Source organism: Kogia breviceps, chromosome 8, assembly GCF_026419965.1.
Source record: "Kogia breviceps isolate mKogBre1 chromosome 8, mKogBre1 haplotype 1, whole genome shotgun sequence".
Taxonomy (NCBI): domain Eukaryota; kingdom Metazoa; phylum Chordata; class Mammalia; order Artiodactyla; family Physeteridae; genus Kogia; species Kogia breviceps.
Window position 1 is genome coordinate 111,522,988 of NC_081317.1, and position 16,720 is coordinate 111,539,707.

The window sequence follows — 16,720 nt, forward strand, 5'->3', positions numbered from 1 at the left end:
AAAAGAGTGGTGAGCGTGGGCAACCTTGTCTTGTTCCTGATCTTAGTGGAAATGGTTTCAGTGTTTCACCATTGAGAACAATGCTGGCTGTGGGTTTGTCATATATGGCCTTTATTATGTTGAGGAAAGTTCCCTCTATGCCTACTTGCTGCAGGGTTTTTATCATAAGTGGGTGCTGAATTTTGTCAAAAGGTTTCTCTGCATCTATTGAGATGATCATATGGTTTTTCTCCTTCAGTTTGTTGATATGGTGTATCACGTGGATTGATTTGCGTATATTGAAGAATCCTTGCATTCCTGGAATAAACCCCACTTGATCATGGTGTATGATCCTTTTAATGTGCTGTTGGATTCTGTTTGCTAGTATTTTGTTGAGGATTTTTGCACCTATGTTCATCAGTGATACTGGGCTGTAGTTTTCTTTCTTTGTGACGTCTTTGTCTGCACCCATGCTTTCTTGATCATTTCCCCAAACTCATGTCTTTCACCTTTTCCGTACTGAATGATTGTTTTGATCTGCGGTTCTTTTAGGGCCTTGCACAGCTCTATAAGGGCAGTCACATCACTGGCTTCCTGAAGCTGGAAAGCACGAGGCCGCCGAAGCAATACACGTGCAGGTGAGTTTTCACGAGGCGCAAAGCGCGTGGGGCAGACTGATGGAGGGGTGGGCTGCTGCCCCGGCTCCGCTGCTCTCTAGCTGGAGGAGCTGCGTCTCTACCGTCGCCAGCTTCACACGTCTTCTTGTGTTCTGTGGGTCTGACAGCCCCGTAAGTGCACGTTATAGAGGGCGCTTCGCAGGCACTGCCTTGTTTGGTCCCACCACGGGCCTTTGTGGTAGAAGCACGGGTGGTGCATGGCCTGTCTTATGGGCAAGAGGAGTGATATCTGGAGAGGCAAAGCAGTGCCATATTGAAAGCCCATCAAGCTGAGTCCAGATCTGAACTCGGATTGCCTGATTCTGGGTTCCACGTTCTTTATAAAGGTCAGATAGAGGTTTTGTTAAGCTTAAAACACATTGAAAACTGTCAAGTAAACTGTCAAGTACTCTGACCTTCAGTCCCTCAAAGCAAGAGTTCTAACACGAATTCTCTGTAGATCCCACATTGCCCAGCATGGACCGCCTCATGGTGATGGTATTACAGGGCTTTGCCCTGCTCTTTGGGAAGCTCTGATTTCCCTAAATAGATGGTAGCCACACTAGAACGGGGCTGGAGCATACTTTAATTCTTCTGTATGCAGGAGTCACGTTCAGTTGTGTTGCTGTCATTTATGATCTGTATAAACTTGAGCAAGTCATTTTTTCCACCTGAGCTTCATGTCCTTTGCTTTTAAAATGGGAGAGTAATTCCTGCCTGGGGTTTCTTTTTTTTCCAGGGTGAGAGTTTGAAAACACCTCTTGAAAACACTTTGCCAGCTAAATAAAGTAGCCTCGCAGTTCTCTGCACACGATAGGCGTTTGTTAAATGCGTGTACAGTGAAGACACAAGGAAGCCGACACAGCATCCTCCCAGGCCACCAGGGCCGTTCCCACGGCGAGACTGCAGTTTGCAAGTGGCGTTCAGGAAGTGTATTTTAATGGTGAGACATCATGTTCAAAGTCAGACTTCTAGTTTATTGAACTGCTCAGTGGAGCAAGCCGATGCTCTTGTTCTTAAAAGGTTCACTAGCCATGCAGCTCCCTGTGTCTCGAGAGCTACATATAGAGTGACTCTCCCCTGCTCTCAGCCATCTCTTTGCTGATTGGTTCAGCGATGAGGAGCTTACTCTTGGGCCTGGTGGTCCTAGTCTTGCTCTCCTGTGTTCCACCAGGTAAAACGGAATCCCCTCCCTGTGGAATTATGAACGGTTAAGGGAAAGTGGGTATGAGGCCCTGTAAGAGTGAGGAGGAAGCTGGACCGGGATGAAGGAAGTTGGACCAGGGAGGGATGTGAGCAGATGTGGATGCTCCAGGCTGTTCCAGGGGATGGAGATAAATACTAAGGACACAGAGTGGTTTCCAAGAAGAAATTGGTTCTGGATTTTGGTCTGGGGAATCTGTGAAGTTTGCAGGGAAAGTTGGACTGATGGTATTGGCGGCGCAAAAGTGTGAGACCTTTAGAGGACAGGTAGGCTTTGGGAGTGGGAAGGGGGCTGTTCCTTTAGGACTCTTAGAACTTGCGCTCCCAAATCAGTTACCTGGATTGCTTTTTGACGCTGAGCAAAATCAGCAGAGAGAGCAAGTTGTTCCAGTTTGTTACCTTGAAGCATGATGGGATACTATGGAACCTCAGTTGAGGGGCCAGAATTCATGCCCTCTGGACAGAAACCAGCAACTTGACACTACTGAAGAGGGTCCACTTCAGTCACTGAAGTGGAGGTTCTCTGACTTTGCTTGTGGTTTGCGAAAGTCTGCAGAAAGCCCTTACCCTTTGCCCTGAAGCTTCATATTCTCAAGGTATCACTTGAGGGCCAAAGGTGAAGTATGCGAAGGACAGGTTTTGTGTTGAGATATCTGCCCCTCTCCTGTGTGGCAGGACCTCTGGACACGTGGTGTCTCCACTGGACTCCTTTGTCCTCCGAGAGGTGCCCCAGGGCTGATGGGCATGTGACAGGCAAATTTGCTTGCCGGTGGCCTTTGGTCGTACCACATTGATTACTCTCACACCCATGGGCCGGCTGGGTGGAGAGACTGATAAGGCTTAGCACAGAAGAGTGGGTCACGCAGCAGGGTGGCTCAGAGCCACCTTCACGCTCTTGAACTGCTTGCCTTACCACTCCTCCCCGACCCCTCAGCTTCCAGAGGCGCCCGGGTCTTAAGGGTAGGAAAAATACTAGCCATCGATTTAGATACGTGTTTCAGGTATTTGAAAACATTTCGCACTCGCCACCCCACGGGGTGCTTTCAGCTACCCTGTGAGTGAGCCTGGCCAGGTTGTCAAGCACGGGGCAAAAAGTCCAATAGCGCGTTACTGGGGGGGACAGGCCCCGAACCGTGGGCTTCTGTGACCCTGTGTTAGTGAGCTTTCCTTCTTCAAGCCAACGCTTGGCAAATCTCAGACTGCCTTGCTGCTGTCCTAGACCCTGCGTGTCTCCTTGTATGGGGCCCCGACAGACTCCTTGGTCTACTTCGAGGTGTAAATGTTTCTTCCATAGCAAATACTCCCAAGCGAATCTGCCGGGCCCTGTTTACCTGTACATAGTTGTTTAGTGACTCATGTGGGTTGGGACCACGGGAACTAAGGATTCATAATAGGGTCTGTGGAAAATAACTGAAGAGCAACTGAAAAAGGGGCCCTCAGCCATAACCTGACTGGGGTCTTTGGATCCGGTCCAGTTTACGATTAAAAAATTTTAAAGTGTAGCCTTCAATCTAATTTATCCATAGCTTTATGACCCTGCAAGCACTGTGCATTTATTTTTGTTTTTGTTGGCAGTTAGAAGTGGACCGAGTACACACGTAAGAAGATTGTTTCATACATGCTGGCGAACAAAAGGTGTTTGCAAGAGATCATGTGGAAGGGGTGAAGTATTTCATATTTTCTGTGAAGTGGCAATTCTGTGCTGCATTGACAAAAAGTATTTGCCTGTAATGGTTGGGAAATAGTTGTATATGAGGCCCCTGCTGACTTCCTCTGGGGATCGTCTCAGATGTACCATCCCATTAAAGTGATGGCTTTAGCTGATGTTTTTGTGTTGGCTGTGTTTCTCTTTATTTAGAGGCGTTCATTGTCTCTCCCATGGAAATAATCATGTAATCAGAATAGTGTAAAAATCATAAGTGAACCTCATAATGAATTTCACAAATTTAGCATGTCCATGTAACCTGAACCCAGATGAAAAAAAGAGTGTAATAATATTCCAGTCACTATGTGTCGCTACTCCACAAAAGACAGTCCATGGCCTGACTTCTAATAGCATGAGTTCTGCCACCTGTTTTTGAACTTTATGTAAATGGACTCACACAGTAGGTACTCCTTTGTATCTGGCTCTTTCTGGTCCACATTATTTCAATGACATTTGTTGTTTGATGTAACTGTAATTTATTCATTCTCCATGTTGTATAATACTGCATTGGAGAATAGGCCACAATGTATTTGAAAATTGTAATATCGGTGGTCATTTGTGTAGTTTTCAGGTTTTGGCTCTTTTAAATAGCGCTGTGATGAACATTCTTGTGGATGTTTTTTAAGGCTTATATGCAAGCATTTCTGTGGGTATATACCCAGGAATGGAATCTCCTGTCATAGGCTGTACATGTATTCAGTTTTAGTAGATAAGGCCAAATTGTTTTCCAAATTGGTTGTACCAGTTTACAGCTCCCATCCACAGTGTCTGAGAGTTCTTGTTGCTTTACATCCTTTTCCACAACTATTACTATCTTCCCCTTTTTTCCATGTAGGAGGTATATAGTAACGGCATATGCATTTTGCTGATGGTTAATGAAGCTGAACCCCTTTTCACTTGCTATTGGCCATTTAGATAATCCTTTTTTGGTGATGTACTGTTCAAGACTTTCATCTGTTTTTCTACTGGATTGTCTAACTTCTTCTGCTTGGGAACCTCCTAAGGAACACTCATTATTTGACATTGGCAATAATGAAGTGAAATTTGTATTGAAAATATTGATGTTTAAATATGGAGTATGTTGGGCTTCCCTGGTGGCGCAGTGGTTGAGAATCCGCCTGCCGATGCAGGAGACACGGGTTCGTGCCCCGGTCCGGGAGGATCCCACGTGCCGCGGAGCAACTAAGCCCGTGAGCCATGGCCGCTGAGCCTGTGCGTCCGGAGCCTGTGCTCCGCAACGGGAGAGGCCACAACAGTGAGAGGCCCGCATACCGAAAAAAAAAAAAAAAAAAAATGGAGTATGTTATAGTTTACAAGGCACAGTTACAGAAATTCTGTACTGTTTAGTAAGACCAGGCCATCAAAATGTTTTAGTTCTTAAGTATTTTTAAATTTCATTAACCTAAGCAAGATAAATCACTTGAGTTAGTGACCCTTCAACCCCCTTCTTTTTTGATTAGGCTTTAGGAGGAATTAAGTCGATGAGAGAGAGGCAGTGCTTCCAGTATGACGGGGAGAGAAAGAATAGATTTGCTCCTGATTGACAGACTCCTGGCAGGGAACACTCTCAAAGTTTGGAGGTGTAAGCAGACCCTGCCGTGATGGGTGAGGTACCCATCCTGAGCAGATTGCATCGTAAGACTGGGCTAGGACTAGACTCTTCTGGCTCTTCTGAGAGAAGGACCAAGGTGATTATATGCACAGCCAAATCATCTTTCAGTGTCATTAACCTCATGCCTACTGTCGGCTACATTCCTCTTGAGAGTGTCCTGCTCAGATGGGGAGAAAAAGTAGTACGGCTGGTTCCTTCCTTATCTGCTGCAACCAATAAACAAGGCCCTTTCTTCTTCTTCTCTGTCTCTTCCTCCTCCTCCCCGCTTCCGCTTGCCCTTCTCTCTCTTCTCTCAGTGTTTACTGTTGTTTGCTCCTGTCATCCATATGTGTTTGTGGAATAGGCTAGCCTTCATTCTCCTGACGGAGTAGCATCGGGGATATACGAGTTTCCTCAGGCCTCTGAATAGTGACGGGGCTAAGATCGTGCTGGGTTGTGCTTCCTCATTTTGCCCACGTCACGTCCCTCCGGACTGCTGAGAAACCTTGGATGTGTCTTATGTGACCTCCCCGGAAATTCTTTCCTGCGTTTCTTGTTGGGGTGTCTGCTACCGGAAATTTGACCGGAAGGTGGCGTCTTCCCTTTGTAGCTGCCACTGGGATTGTTGCTGTCCTGTTCATACTGATGTCTCTCCGTGTTTTGGGAGACATCAAAAGAAAGGGCTGCCACATTCCCTGTAGGCTTCACTGAGCCCGCCTCGTGCTGTGATCCATATTGAGATAGGGTAAATATTCCTGTTCTGTTTTTTTTTTTTTTTTTTTTATCACCTGAGTATCAAATCAGTGCTGCTCATGGTCTCAGGTCTCAGAGAGAGCCCTGTTTATAGCATTACTTAAAAAAATTAGATTTATTTTTACTAAAAAATCCCCAGCTCTCACTCATTTCCCCCCCCCCCACCCCCAACGTGTTGCAGCCACCAGTCTGTTCTCTGTATCCATGAGCTTGTTTTTGCTTTTTTTAAAGATTGCACATATAAGAGAGATTATACGATAATTTGTCTGTCTTTGAGTTATTTCACTTAGCATAATGCCCTTGAGGTCCATCCATTTTGTCACAAATGACGTTTTGTTCTTTTTTATACCTGACTAATATTTCACCATATGTACATAATACATTTTCTTTATCCATTCATCCATCAGTGGATACTTAGGTTGTTTGCACGGCTTGGCCTTTGTAAATAATGCTTCAGGAAACCTGGAGGTTCATATATATTTTTGCATGAGTGTTTTTGTTTTCTTCTGGTAAGTGCTCAAAAGTGGAATTGCTAGATCACATGGTAGTTCTATTTTTAATTTTTTGAGGACCTGTGTACTGTTCTCCATAGTTGTTGTGTCAAGTTACATTCCCACCAACACTGCAGAAGGCTCCCTTTTCTCCCCAGCCTTGCCAGCACTTGTTATTTCTTATCTTTTTTTTTTTTTTTTTTTTTTTTTGTGGTACGCGGGCCTCTCACTGTTGTGGCCTCTCCCGTTGCGGAGCACAGGCTCCGGACGCGCAGGCTCAGCGGCCATGGCTCACGGGCCCAGCCGCTCCACGGCACGTGGGATCTTCCCGGACCGGGGCACGAACCCGTGTCCCCTGCATCGGCAGGTGGATTCTCAACCACTGCACCACCAGGGAAGCCCAAAGGACACATTTTTAAAAATTTATTTTATTTATTTTATTTTTGGCTGCATTGGGTCTCCGTGGCCGTGTGCCGGCTTTCTCTAGTTGGTTTGAGCAGGGGCTGCTCTTCGTTGCAGTTCTCGGGCTTCTCATTGCTGTGGCTTCTCCTGTTGCGGAGTGCAGGTTCTAGGCGCGTAGGCTTCAGTAGTTGTGGCTCGTGGGCTCAGTAGTTGTGGCTCACGGGCTCTAGAGCGCAGGCTCAGTAGTTGTGGCGTGTGGGCTTCGTTGCTCCGCAGCATGTGGGATCTTCCTGGGCCAGGGCTCGCACCCATGTCCCCTGAATTGGCAGGCGGATTCTTAACCACTGTGCCACCAGGGAAGCCCCACATTCTGTTACATTCACTTAGTGGTATATTTTGAACATATTTCCTTGTCCTTTTGAACATATTTCCTTGTCCTTAAGTTTTTTTCTACAGCACCATTTAAAATTAAATAGAAACACCATCCTGTCCCCTCTATTGTATGAAATACAGATTTCCACCTATTTTTTTATTATTAAAAAAATTATTGTAGTAACACCTTCCCAGTCACAATTTCATATTCCCTTGCCGTCAGGAAAGCAGTACCATGATAATTATTTCCTTGCTTTCCTTTATAGTTTTCTGGCTAAGTAGGCCACACCCTTAGTATTCTCTTCTGACTACTTTCTCATTTTTTATAATATGGATAGGCTGATAATTTTCAAAATCTTTAAGTTCTCTTTCCTTTCTGCTATCAATTCTGTCGTTACGTCATTTCTCTCTTCTAGCATTTTACTATAAGCAGTCAAGAGGAACCAAGCTTATCTTCAGCGTTTTGCTTCAGCTGAAATTCCAATGTCATCACTTTCAAGTTCTGCTTTGCACAATACACCAGGACGTGAACACAGTTCCGCCCCATTCTATGCTACTTACCACAAAGACCACTTTTCCTCGTTTCCAATAACACATCCCTTATTTCTGGCTGAGATATCATCTGAATGGCCTTTTCCATCCATATTTATACCGGCATTCTATTCATTACTTAGGTATTCTCTGTGAAGATTGAGGCTTTCTCTGTTACTCTCCTGTTTCCTTTCTGAGCTGTCAGTACAATCTCCTTTAAAGTTTGGTTCTTAGCGATGTAGGGTGTTTCTCGCATGCACTACAAAGCTCCTCCATCCTCTCTCTATCCATTACTTAAATTCAGTACTGCTTCTACATTCTTAAGGGTTTGTCAGAGCAGCACATCGACTTCTCGGTGCCAATTTCTGCTTTATTCTGTTCAGGCTGCTATAACAAAAACACCATAGGATGGGCGGCTTATAAACAAGACATTTATCTCTTACTGTCCTGATGACTGGGAAGTCCAAGATCAAGGCATGAGCAGATTCAGTGTCTGGTGGGAGCCTGCTGCCTGGTTCATTTACAGCTTCTCCCTTGTGTCCTCACATGGCGGAGGGGGATAAAGGAGCGCCCTGGGGTCTCTTTTGTAAAGATACTAATCCCATTCATTAAAGCCACACCTTCATGTCCTAATCACTTCCCTAAGGCCTCACCTCGATACTATCACACCAGGGATTAAGCTTCAACGTATCTTTTCTTGTGTGGTTATTCTCAGGTTTTTTTGTTTCACCATGTTGCTAAAATTTCTTACACAGACTCCAGTACTCTCCCAGAGCTGCTTTTGTTCATGGATAGCTATCTAATTATTCATCATTGTTGGGGGACAGAGGCTGGCTCCTCCACGTTACCCTTTTTGGTCACCAAAAACCGAATCTTATAATCCTGGAATAAGCCCATCTGGATCCTTTAATTTATTACTGGATTAATTTGCTGTTTTGTTTGAAATTTGTGCTTGTGTATTTATGAGTGTAATGGCCTGAAATTTCCTTTCTCATAGTGTCCTTCAGGTTTGACCTCAAGTTTATTCTAGCTTTAGGAACAAGAAGGTACACTTTCCCTCTTTTCTCTGTATCTTGCAGAAATGTATACAGTTAGTATTTTTCTTTATATATCTCGCCTAGAAGTTAATCTAGGCTTGGAATTTACTTGTGGGAATGTTTTTAATTCAAGGATTCAATTTTAAAAAGCGTTTTAGGGCTATTTAGTTTTTCTGTTTTGTGCTAGTTTGGTTAAGTTGTTTTTTCTATAGATTTGTCATTTTAATCTAAAAATTTAAAATTTCCATTTTATTAATATTTTTTCATCATTTCTCTCAGATTTCTGTTTATTTGAGAGGTGAAGGGAGCAAACCTGTTTTCTGATTTCAGTCTTCTTCTAATTTAAGGCTATAATTGTTATTTGAATAGTATGTTAGTTGTACCCCACAGTTTTTGAAATGCATATCTCTGTTTTTTAGTCAATGCAAAATGTGTCCAGTTTTCAAGTATTTCTTCTTTGACTGAAGAATTATTTAGGTATATATTTCTTAATTTCAAGAAGCATGGTGTATTAGTTTCTTAAAGCTGCCGTAATAAAGTATCACCAACGGGGTGGCTTAAACAAGAGAAGTGTATTGTGCCAGAGCCCTGGAGGCTGGAGATCTGAGATCAGCGTTTTGGCAGGGCAGTTTCCTTCTGAGATAGTGGGGGAGAATCTGTTCTGTCCGCTTCGCTCGCTCGCACAGGTTGCCCCAGGGTGGGAGGGCAGCAGTAGTAGGATCCCTGTGCGGCTGAGAACAGCGTGGAAGCAGTGAAGACGCAGGTATTCCCACCTGACTTTCTGGCAGCCTGGATGACAAATGAGTAGCAGAATTATCCCATACACTAAAGAACAGGCCTCCCCCAAAGAGTTTTAAGAATTTTATTTAGGAATAAGAGGAAACTCAGCAGTTGTGCCTTGACTAGTGACTAGAGACAAAGTAAGAAAGAGAATGTCCTGGTAATGTTGACATAATCAGTGCTCTTCCCAGATGCCTCACCACTCCTAACTCCTCTGAAACTTGCAAGTAACTTGGAGAAGAAAGAAGCAACTCTGAATCGACTGAGTTTACATTTCTGTGGCCAGGTAGAATGAGGTTTGCAATAGGAATTAAGTTCATTTATAAAAAATAAAGTTACACTTCTGCAAATGTGCCTAGTGGACTAATAAGCACATCCTGTCCATGACTCAAACTCCTTTACACCAAACATTTCTTGGTCGACTCCCTGAACTCCCAACCTACTTTCTCTTCTTGGCCTATTTTAGTGACCCGCATCGCTAACCATCTCTTTTGCAGCTTTGAAACACCAGTGTCGTCTTTCATTCCTTTTTCTCATTGTATCATAGGGCCACTGCGTTCTGTCAGCCCTACTTGTGCAATCCATCTCGAGTCTCTTCTTTCTCCTAGTCCTCACACCAGTGTTCCAGTTCTAGATGACTGGAGTATGAGAATGTTGCATAAATGTACTGTTTTTATATAAGATGATACCTCTCATAAACAGAAAGTATACCTTATTTTCAAAACCACATGACATTTGAACAAATACCAATTTTATCTGAGACCGCAAAGAATGATTCAGTACATTCACAAAAGCTATAGAGAAGATCACATTCTCTGATAAATATGTTCAGAGCTTACGCTGGGGTCAGGTGCTGCTTAAGAACTTTACATACGACTAACTCGTATAATCCTCACAACACACATCATGTTGTAGGTACGTGGTCATCCCATTATATAGCTAAAGAAATTTGAGGGTAGACAGAGACTAAAGAACTTGCCAAAGGGCAAACAGTTAGTAAATGGTGGGGCTGGGATATAGTACTACAGATGAAATAACAATGTGGGGATATAAGTTGGGCAAAGTAGACACATGAAAACAGAGTGTAAGCTTCTATAAAATATGTACTTTAACCTGACCACCTACACATATAATTATCATGAGTTTTCTTTAGCCATCATATTAGTTATTCTTATGTAGACAAGGGAGGTTTTTTTTTTGTGTGTGTGTGTGTGGTACGCGGGCCTCTCACTGCTGTGGCCTCTCCCGTTGGACAAGGGAGTTTTAAACATTTTAAGTTTCTTTTCTGGGAGCCTGAAGAAGATGGAGTTAGACTTTTCACCACTTCTTTTTTTCCTTAAACACATTTTTCTTCCCTCTGCAGCAGATGCTCCAGTCAGCACAGTATCTAACTGCATGTTCATTAGTATTGCACTTCATTCTGCAATTAGAGTATCCTGGAGGACATCCTTCAGGAAAAAAGAAGCTTCTGGCTTTGAAAAGAGAAAACATTATATTACTTGTTTGTATATGGTAATATCTGAAGTGTTTAATAATAAGACAACAACGATAGAGAACCTTCCCAGGAAAAATGACAAAAAAGAATGCAGCAGAGAAAAGTGGAGGTACTGAATAAAGAAAAATAAGGGTTTCTTCTGTAGCATAATAGGTGAGGCAGTGGTTGAAAAGGCACCGCGTTTCTGATAAGAACTATCACAGCATATTTCTGACTAAAATCAATGATCCACTTAGGGGTGGGGATTCATGATTCAGGAAAGAATATTTAATTTCAGAAGTGAAGTCCCTAAAAGGTGAGTGGCGATGAAATCTAGTATATAATACAAGTGGAGGGGTTAGCCTTAAATCAGAGTATGAAGAGAAGGCAGACTAAGATAAAATTAGGTAAAGGTTTATGGTAGCGGGAAAATGGGGATGTTATCACTTGTTGCTTTTCCTGTCTTGGTGAAAAAAAAAAATCATCAATTGAGAATGGGATCGGCAAGTTGGGTCTTGACTCTAACTTTCCAGTGTATTTTAGGCTCAAAGCCATATCTCCTTTACTGAGGAAGTTTCTGAGATCTGCGCAGGATCCCATACACCATAATTGTTAACCTTGGTTTCCAGTTCTCTCTAATAGGTGTTTCCTTCTATACCTTTTCCCCAAGGAAACCTATCCTAAGTTTAATAGTAATCATTTCCACTTCCTTACTTAAAAAAATAGTTTTATTAACTGAACTTCATCCCTAGACACTATAGTTTAGTTTTTTCTCATTATAGTTTTTGATATTCCCTTCAAATCTACAGGTCCTTCCCAAAAACTTTTATTACAGTTTTTATGTTGAAGAACTTGGGGTGTTTAACCTGGAGTGTTTCCCTACTTTTGGAGAAATTAGCATGTGTCCTCCGTATTTTCAGCAAATTGGCAGCTGGATTCAGAGGCTTGACCTGACTCATGTTTGAGTCCTTTAGCTGTAGTTGGTGGTGTGTGTGTGTGTGTGTGTGTGTGTGTGTGTGTGTGTGTGTTGTATCAGGAGGCCCATAATGTCTGGTTGTCTATCTTTCAGAGATAATAGCAGCTACTGATGCCCAATGACTAGATTCATTAATACGAGGGGGGTTGTATGTTGGTGATACTGTAATTATATGTCTTTTTCATTGTTTAATTGTAATGTATACAACTTAGTAAGTTTGGTGACTAGTTTATACCTGTGAAACCATCACCACCATCAAGACCATAGACATATTCATCACATATGGAAGTTTCCTCTCACCTCCTTTATTATTGCTGTTGTTGTTGTTATTATTACTTGTGATAAGAATACTTAGCATAGGATCTAGCCTCAGAAAATTTTAAATAGATAACTCTATATTGTTAACTATAGGTACTATGTGTAGCAGGACTTCAGAACTTATCTATCTTGCATAAATGAAACTTTGTACCCTTTGACCAACCTCTGCCTGCTTCCTCCACCCATCAGGCCCTGTTACTATGAGTCTGACATTTTGGATTCCACATATAAGTGAGATCACATGGTATTTGTCTTTCACTGTCTGATTTATTTCACTTAGCGTATGTCCTCCAGGTCCATCCATGGGTCACAAACAGCAAGATTTCCTTCTTTTTTAAGGCTGAATTTATTTTGTGTATTGATATATATCACATTTTCTTCCTGTGTGTTTTTCACCTTTATTGAGGAGTGACTGACTGATAAAAACTATACATTTAAGGTATACAATGCGATGTTTTGATATAATATACATTGAGTTGATTACCACCATGAGATAATTAACATATCCAACACTTCACATGGTTATCCTCTTTTACTGTGTGGTAAGATCACTTGAGATCTACTCTCCTAGCAGATTTCAAGTATATAATACAGTATTATTAACTATTTTTATTAACTATAGTCACCATGCTGTACATTAAGTCTCTAGAACTTGTTCATTTTATAACTGGAAGTTTGTTCCCTTTGACTAACATCTCTCCATTCCCCCACCCCCCATACCTTGGCAACCACCATTATACTATCTACTTCTTTGAGTTTTACATTTTTACGTTACACATATAAATGAGATCATACAGTATTGGTCTTTCTGTGTCTCACTTACTTGACTTAGCATAATGTCCTTCAGGACATTTGTCCATGTCATTGCAAATGGTATAGTTTCCTTCTTTTTAAGGCTGAATAATATTCTGTTGTGTGAATATACATACACATACATATATATATATATATATATATATATATACACATATATGTATGTATATATATATATCACAATTTCTTTACCCATTTATCCATTGACAGACATTTTGGTTGCTTCCATATCTTGGCTAGTATGAATAATGTTGCAATGAACATAGGAGTACAGATATCTATCTCTTCAACATCCTGATTAAACATCATTTCCTTAGGATATATACTCAGATGTGGAATTGCTGGATCTTATGGTGGTTCTAGCTCTAATTTTTAAAGGAACATTGATAATCTTTTTCATAATTGCTCTTTCAATTTACATTTCTACTAAAAGTGTACAAGGGTTCCCTTTACTCCATATATCTACCAATATTTGTTATTATTATTATTTTGGTAATAGCCATTGTAACAGGTATGAGGTGATATCTCATTGTGGGCTTGATTTGCATTTCCCTGATGATAAGTGACATTGAACACCTTTTTTGTATTCCTTTTGGCTATTTGTATATCTTCTTCAGAAAAATATTCAGGTCCTTTGCCCATTTTTAATTGCTTTGTTATTATTTTGGGCTGTTGAGCTGTGTGAGCGCCTCATGTGTTTTGCGAGGAACTTACAAACCCTTATTGAGTATAGGGTTTGCAAATATTTTCTCCTCTTTTGTAGGTTGTCTTTTCACTCTGTTGACTGTTCCTTTGCTGTGCAGAAGCTTTTTAGTTTGATGTAGTCCTGCTTGTCTAATTTTGCCTTTGTTGCTTGTGCTTGTGCATATCCAAGAAATCATTACAAAGACTAGTGTCATGAGCTCTTCCTCCATGTTTTCTTCTAGAAATTTTACAGTTTCAGGTCTCATGTTTAAACCTTTAATCTATTTTGAATTGATTTTATCTATAAATGTACTCTTTTGCATGTGACTGTCCAGTTTTCCTAATACTGTTTGTTAAAGAGACTATCCTTTCTCCATTGTGTAGTCTTAGTACCCTTGTTGAATATCAGTTCTCTCTCTGTGGGCTTATCTCTGGGCTCTCTATTCTCTTCCACTGTTCTACATGTCTGTTTTTATGCCAGTACCGTACTTTTAAAATTATTATAGCTTTGTAATATATTTTGAAGTCATGAATTGTGATGCCACCAGCTTTATTTTTCTTGCTCAAAATTGCTTTGCTATTCAGGGACTTTCATGGCTCCATAAGAATTTTAGGACTCTCTCTTCCTTCCCCTTTCCTTTCTTTAAAAAATTTTTTATCTGTTTAAAAATTTTTAAAAACTGTTCTAGGATTGTTTTTTCTATTTCTGTAAAAATTAACATTGGGATTTCCACAGGGAATTTACTGAATCTATAATTTGCTTTGGGAATTATGAACATTTTGGAAGTATTCTTTCAATCGATGAACGGGGATTGCCTTCTATTTATATGCATCTCCTTTAATTTCTTTCATCAATATTTTGTAGTTTTCGGTGTACAAATCTTTCACCTCCTTTGTTAAGTTGTATTCTTCAGTACTTTGTTCTTGTGATGCTATTATAAATGGGATTGGTTTCATAATTTCTCTTTTGAATAGTTTGTTGTTAGTATATAGAAATGCAATTGGTTTTTGCTTATTGATTTTGTATTCTGTAATGTACTGAATTTTTTTTTTTTTACTAGTTCTAAGTTTTTTGCTGGCATCTTAGGGTTTCCACATATAAAATCATGTCCTCTGCCCACGGAGATAACTGAGTCTGAGTTGTTTCTCACTCAAACCTGGAAACATGTTCACTGGTACAGCAATGTCCAGTCAAATATTTTTTAAAAAAGAAACAACTCAAAAAAAAAAAAAAAAAGAAAGAAACAACTCAAAGAATGGGAGAGAATATTTGCAAACCTATATCTCTTAAAGGTTTAGTGTCCAAAATGTACAAAGAACTGACAAACCACTAATGAAAAACAGCTAAATTAAAAAATAAGTAAAGGATTTGAGTAGACATTTCTACAAAGAAAATATACAAATGGCCAATAAAACACTGAAAAGATGTTCAACATCATTAATGTTGCAAATTAGATGCAGATTAAAATACAAATTAAAACTACAACGAGATATCACTTTACACCAACTAGGATGACTATAATAAAATATACGGACCATAGTGGAGTATGTGAGTATGTGGAGAAATTGGAACCCTCAAGCACTTCTGGTGGGATTGTAAAATAAAGGATGAAGCTGTGGAATGTAGTTTGGAAATTCCTCAGAAATTTAAACATAGTGTAACCATAAAACACAGCAATATACCCAGGTATATATCCAAGAGAATTGAAAATATATCCACACAAAAACTTGGATGTCAGTGTCCAGAGCAACATCATTGATAATAGCTCCAAACTAGAAACTATCCAGATGTCCATCAGCTGATGACTGGATGATTGAAAGGTAGTGTATCCATTTAATAGAATACTGTTCATCAATTGAAAGGGAATACATATTGATGCATGCTACAACATGGATAAACTTTGAAAAACCTTGTGCTAAGTGAAAGAAAACACAAAGCGTCACGTGTTGTTTGTTGATATTAAATGTCTAGAATAGGTAAATCGATAGAGACAGGAAGTAGATTAATAGTTGCCAGGGTCTGAGGGGAGGGGAGAATGGGGGATGACTGTTAAAGAATACGGGGTTTCCTTTTGGGGTGATGGAATGTTTCGGAATTAGATAGTGGTGATGGTTGCACAGCTTTAGGAATATACAGAAAACCACTGAAATGGTACACTTTAAAAGAGTGCATTTTATCTCAATTAAAAAACCAAGAACAATGAGGGAAATCTTGAATCCAGGTATTACAATACAAGGGGATCTAAGGTAGTACATGCATCAGAAAAGATGTCAATAGACAAAAATACAAGTCCCAGTGATAAGCCCAACAATTGATATATATTTATTACATAATATTGGTGGATTTTAAAATTAATTTGGGAGGGTTAGACTGATTGTTCAATCAATATGCCTGTATAATTGGTTACTCGGTTAATTGTGAGCATGGAATCTTAGCTCCCACCACAGTGAAGAGATTTCCACATAAGCCCGCACATAGGTCAGTGGTCAGAGTGCTCCGTAAACCACAGAAGATGATGGAGTAGCCTCCTTTTCGCCCTGGCCCTTCTTCTAATCACCACTCACTTTCCATTTTATCAGTCCCCCAAATTTTCTGTGTTCTGTAAACCTCCTTCTACCTTCTTTAGATCAAACACAGTCTCCAAGTAAGAGTTTATAGTAGGTTAAATCCCTGGGGGGCACCACCTTATGGATGTTGCCCTAGCCATCAGTTCTCCACTCCTCTCACATTCTTTGTCTTACGGTACAACCTGCCCTTGTCTAATTTATTTTCAAACTCTTGGAAGACCTTGTATTCTTTTTTCATTTATATTTTCATAACCTCGAAATGAAAGGTTTCCTTCTTACCTTGAGGAACTATGGACAACAAGGCAAGGACCCCAAGGATGGAAAGCAACACCCTCATGGTTGGATAAGTCGGAGAGAATCCGTAACTGGGATGAAGAGAACGTCTTT

At 40.8% G+C, this 16,720-nt stretch overlaps 1 protein-coding gene and 1 long non-coding RNA gene across 3 annotated transcripts; one reads left to right on the forward strand and one right to left on the reverse strand.

Moving 5' to 3' along the window:
* Positions 1-551: 551 nt before the first annotated feature.
* LOC136794680 (uncharacterized) lies at positions 552-3,502 on the forward strand. Of its 2 annotated transcripts, none has more exons than XR_010841758.1 (3): positions 552-617; positions 1,375-1,578; positions 3,418-3,502. It is a non-coding gene; the product is annotated as an uncharacterized lncRNA (long non-coding RNA). The 2 variants fall into 2 exon arrangements; XR_010841757.1 differs by having other exon boundaries at positions 3,414-3,463.
* Positions 3,503-10,817: 7,315 nt separating this feature from the next.
* On the reverse strand, positions 10,818-16,670 carry LOC131760921 (beta-defensin 43-like). Its single transcript, XM_059071054.1, has 2 exons — positions 16,613-16,670; positions 10,818-10,972 (listed from the first exon to the last, which is right to left on the reverse strand). Exons 1-2 carry the CDS (start codon positions 16,668-16,670, stop codon positions 10,818-10,820), a joined length of 213 nt encoding a protein of 70 aa, XP_058927037.1.
* Positions 16,671-16,720: the final 50 nt, after the last annotated feature.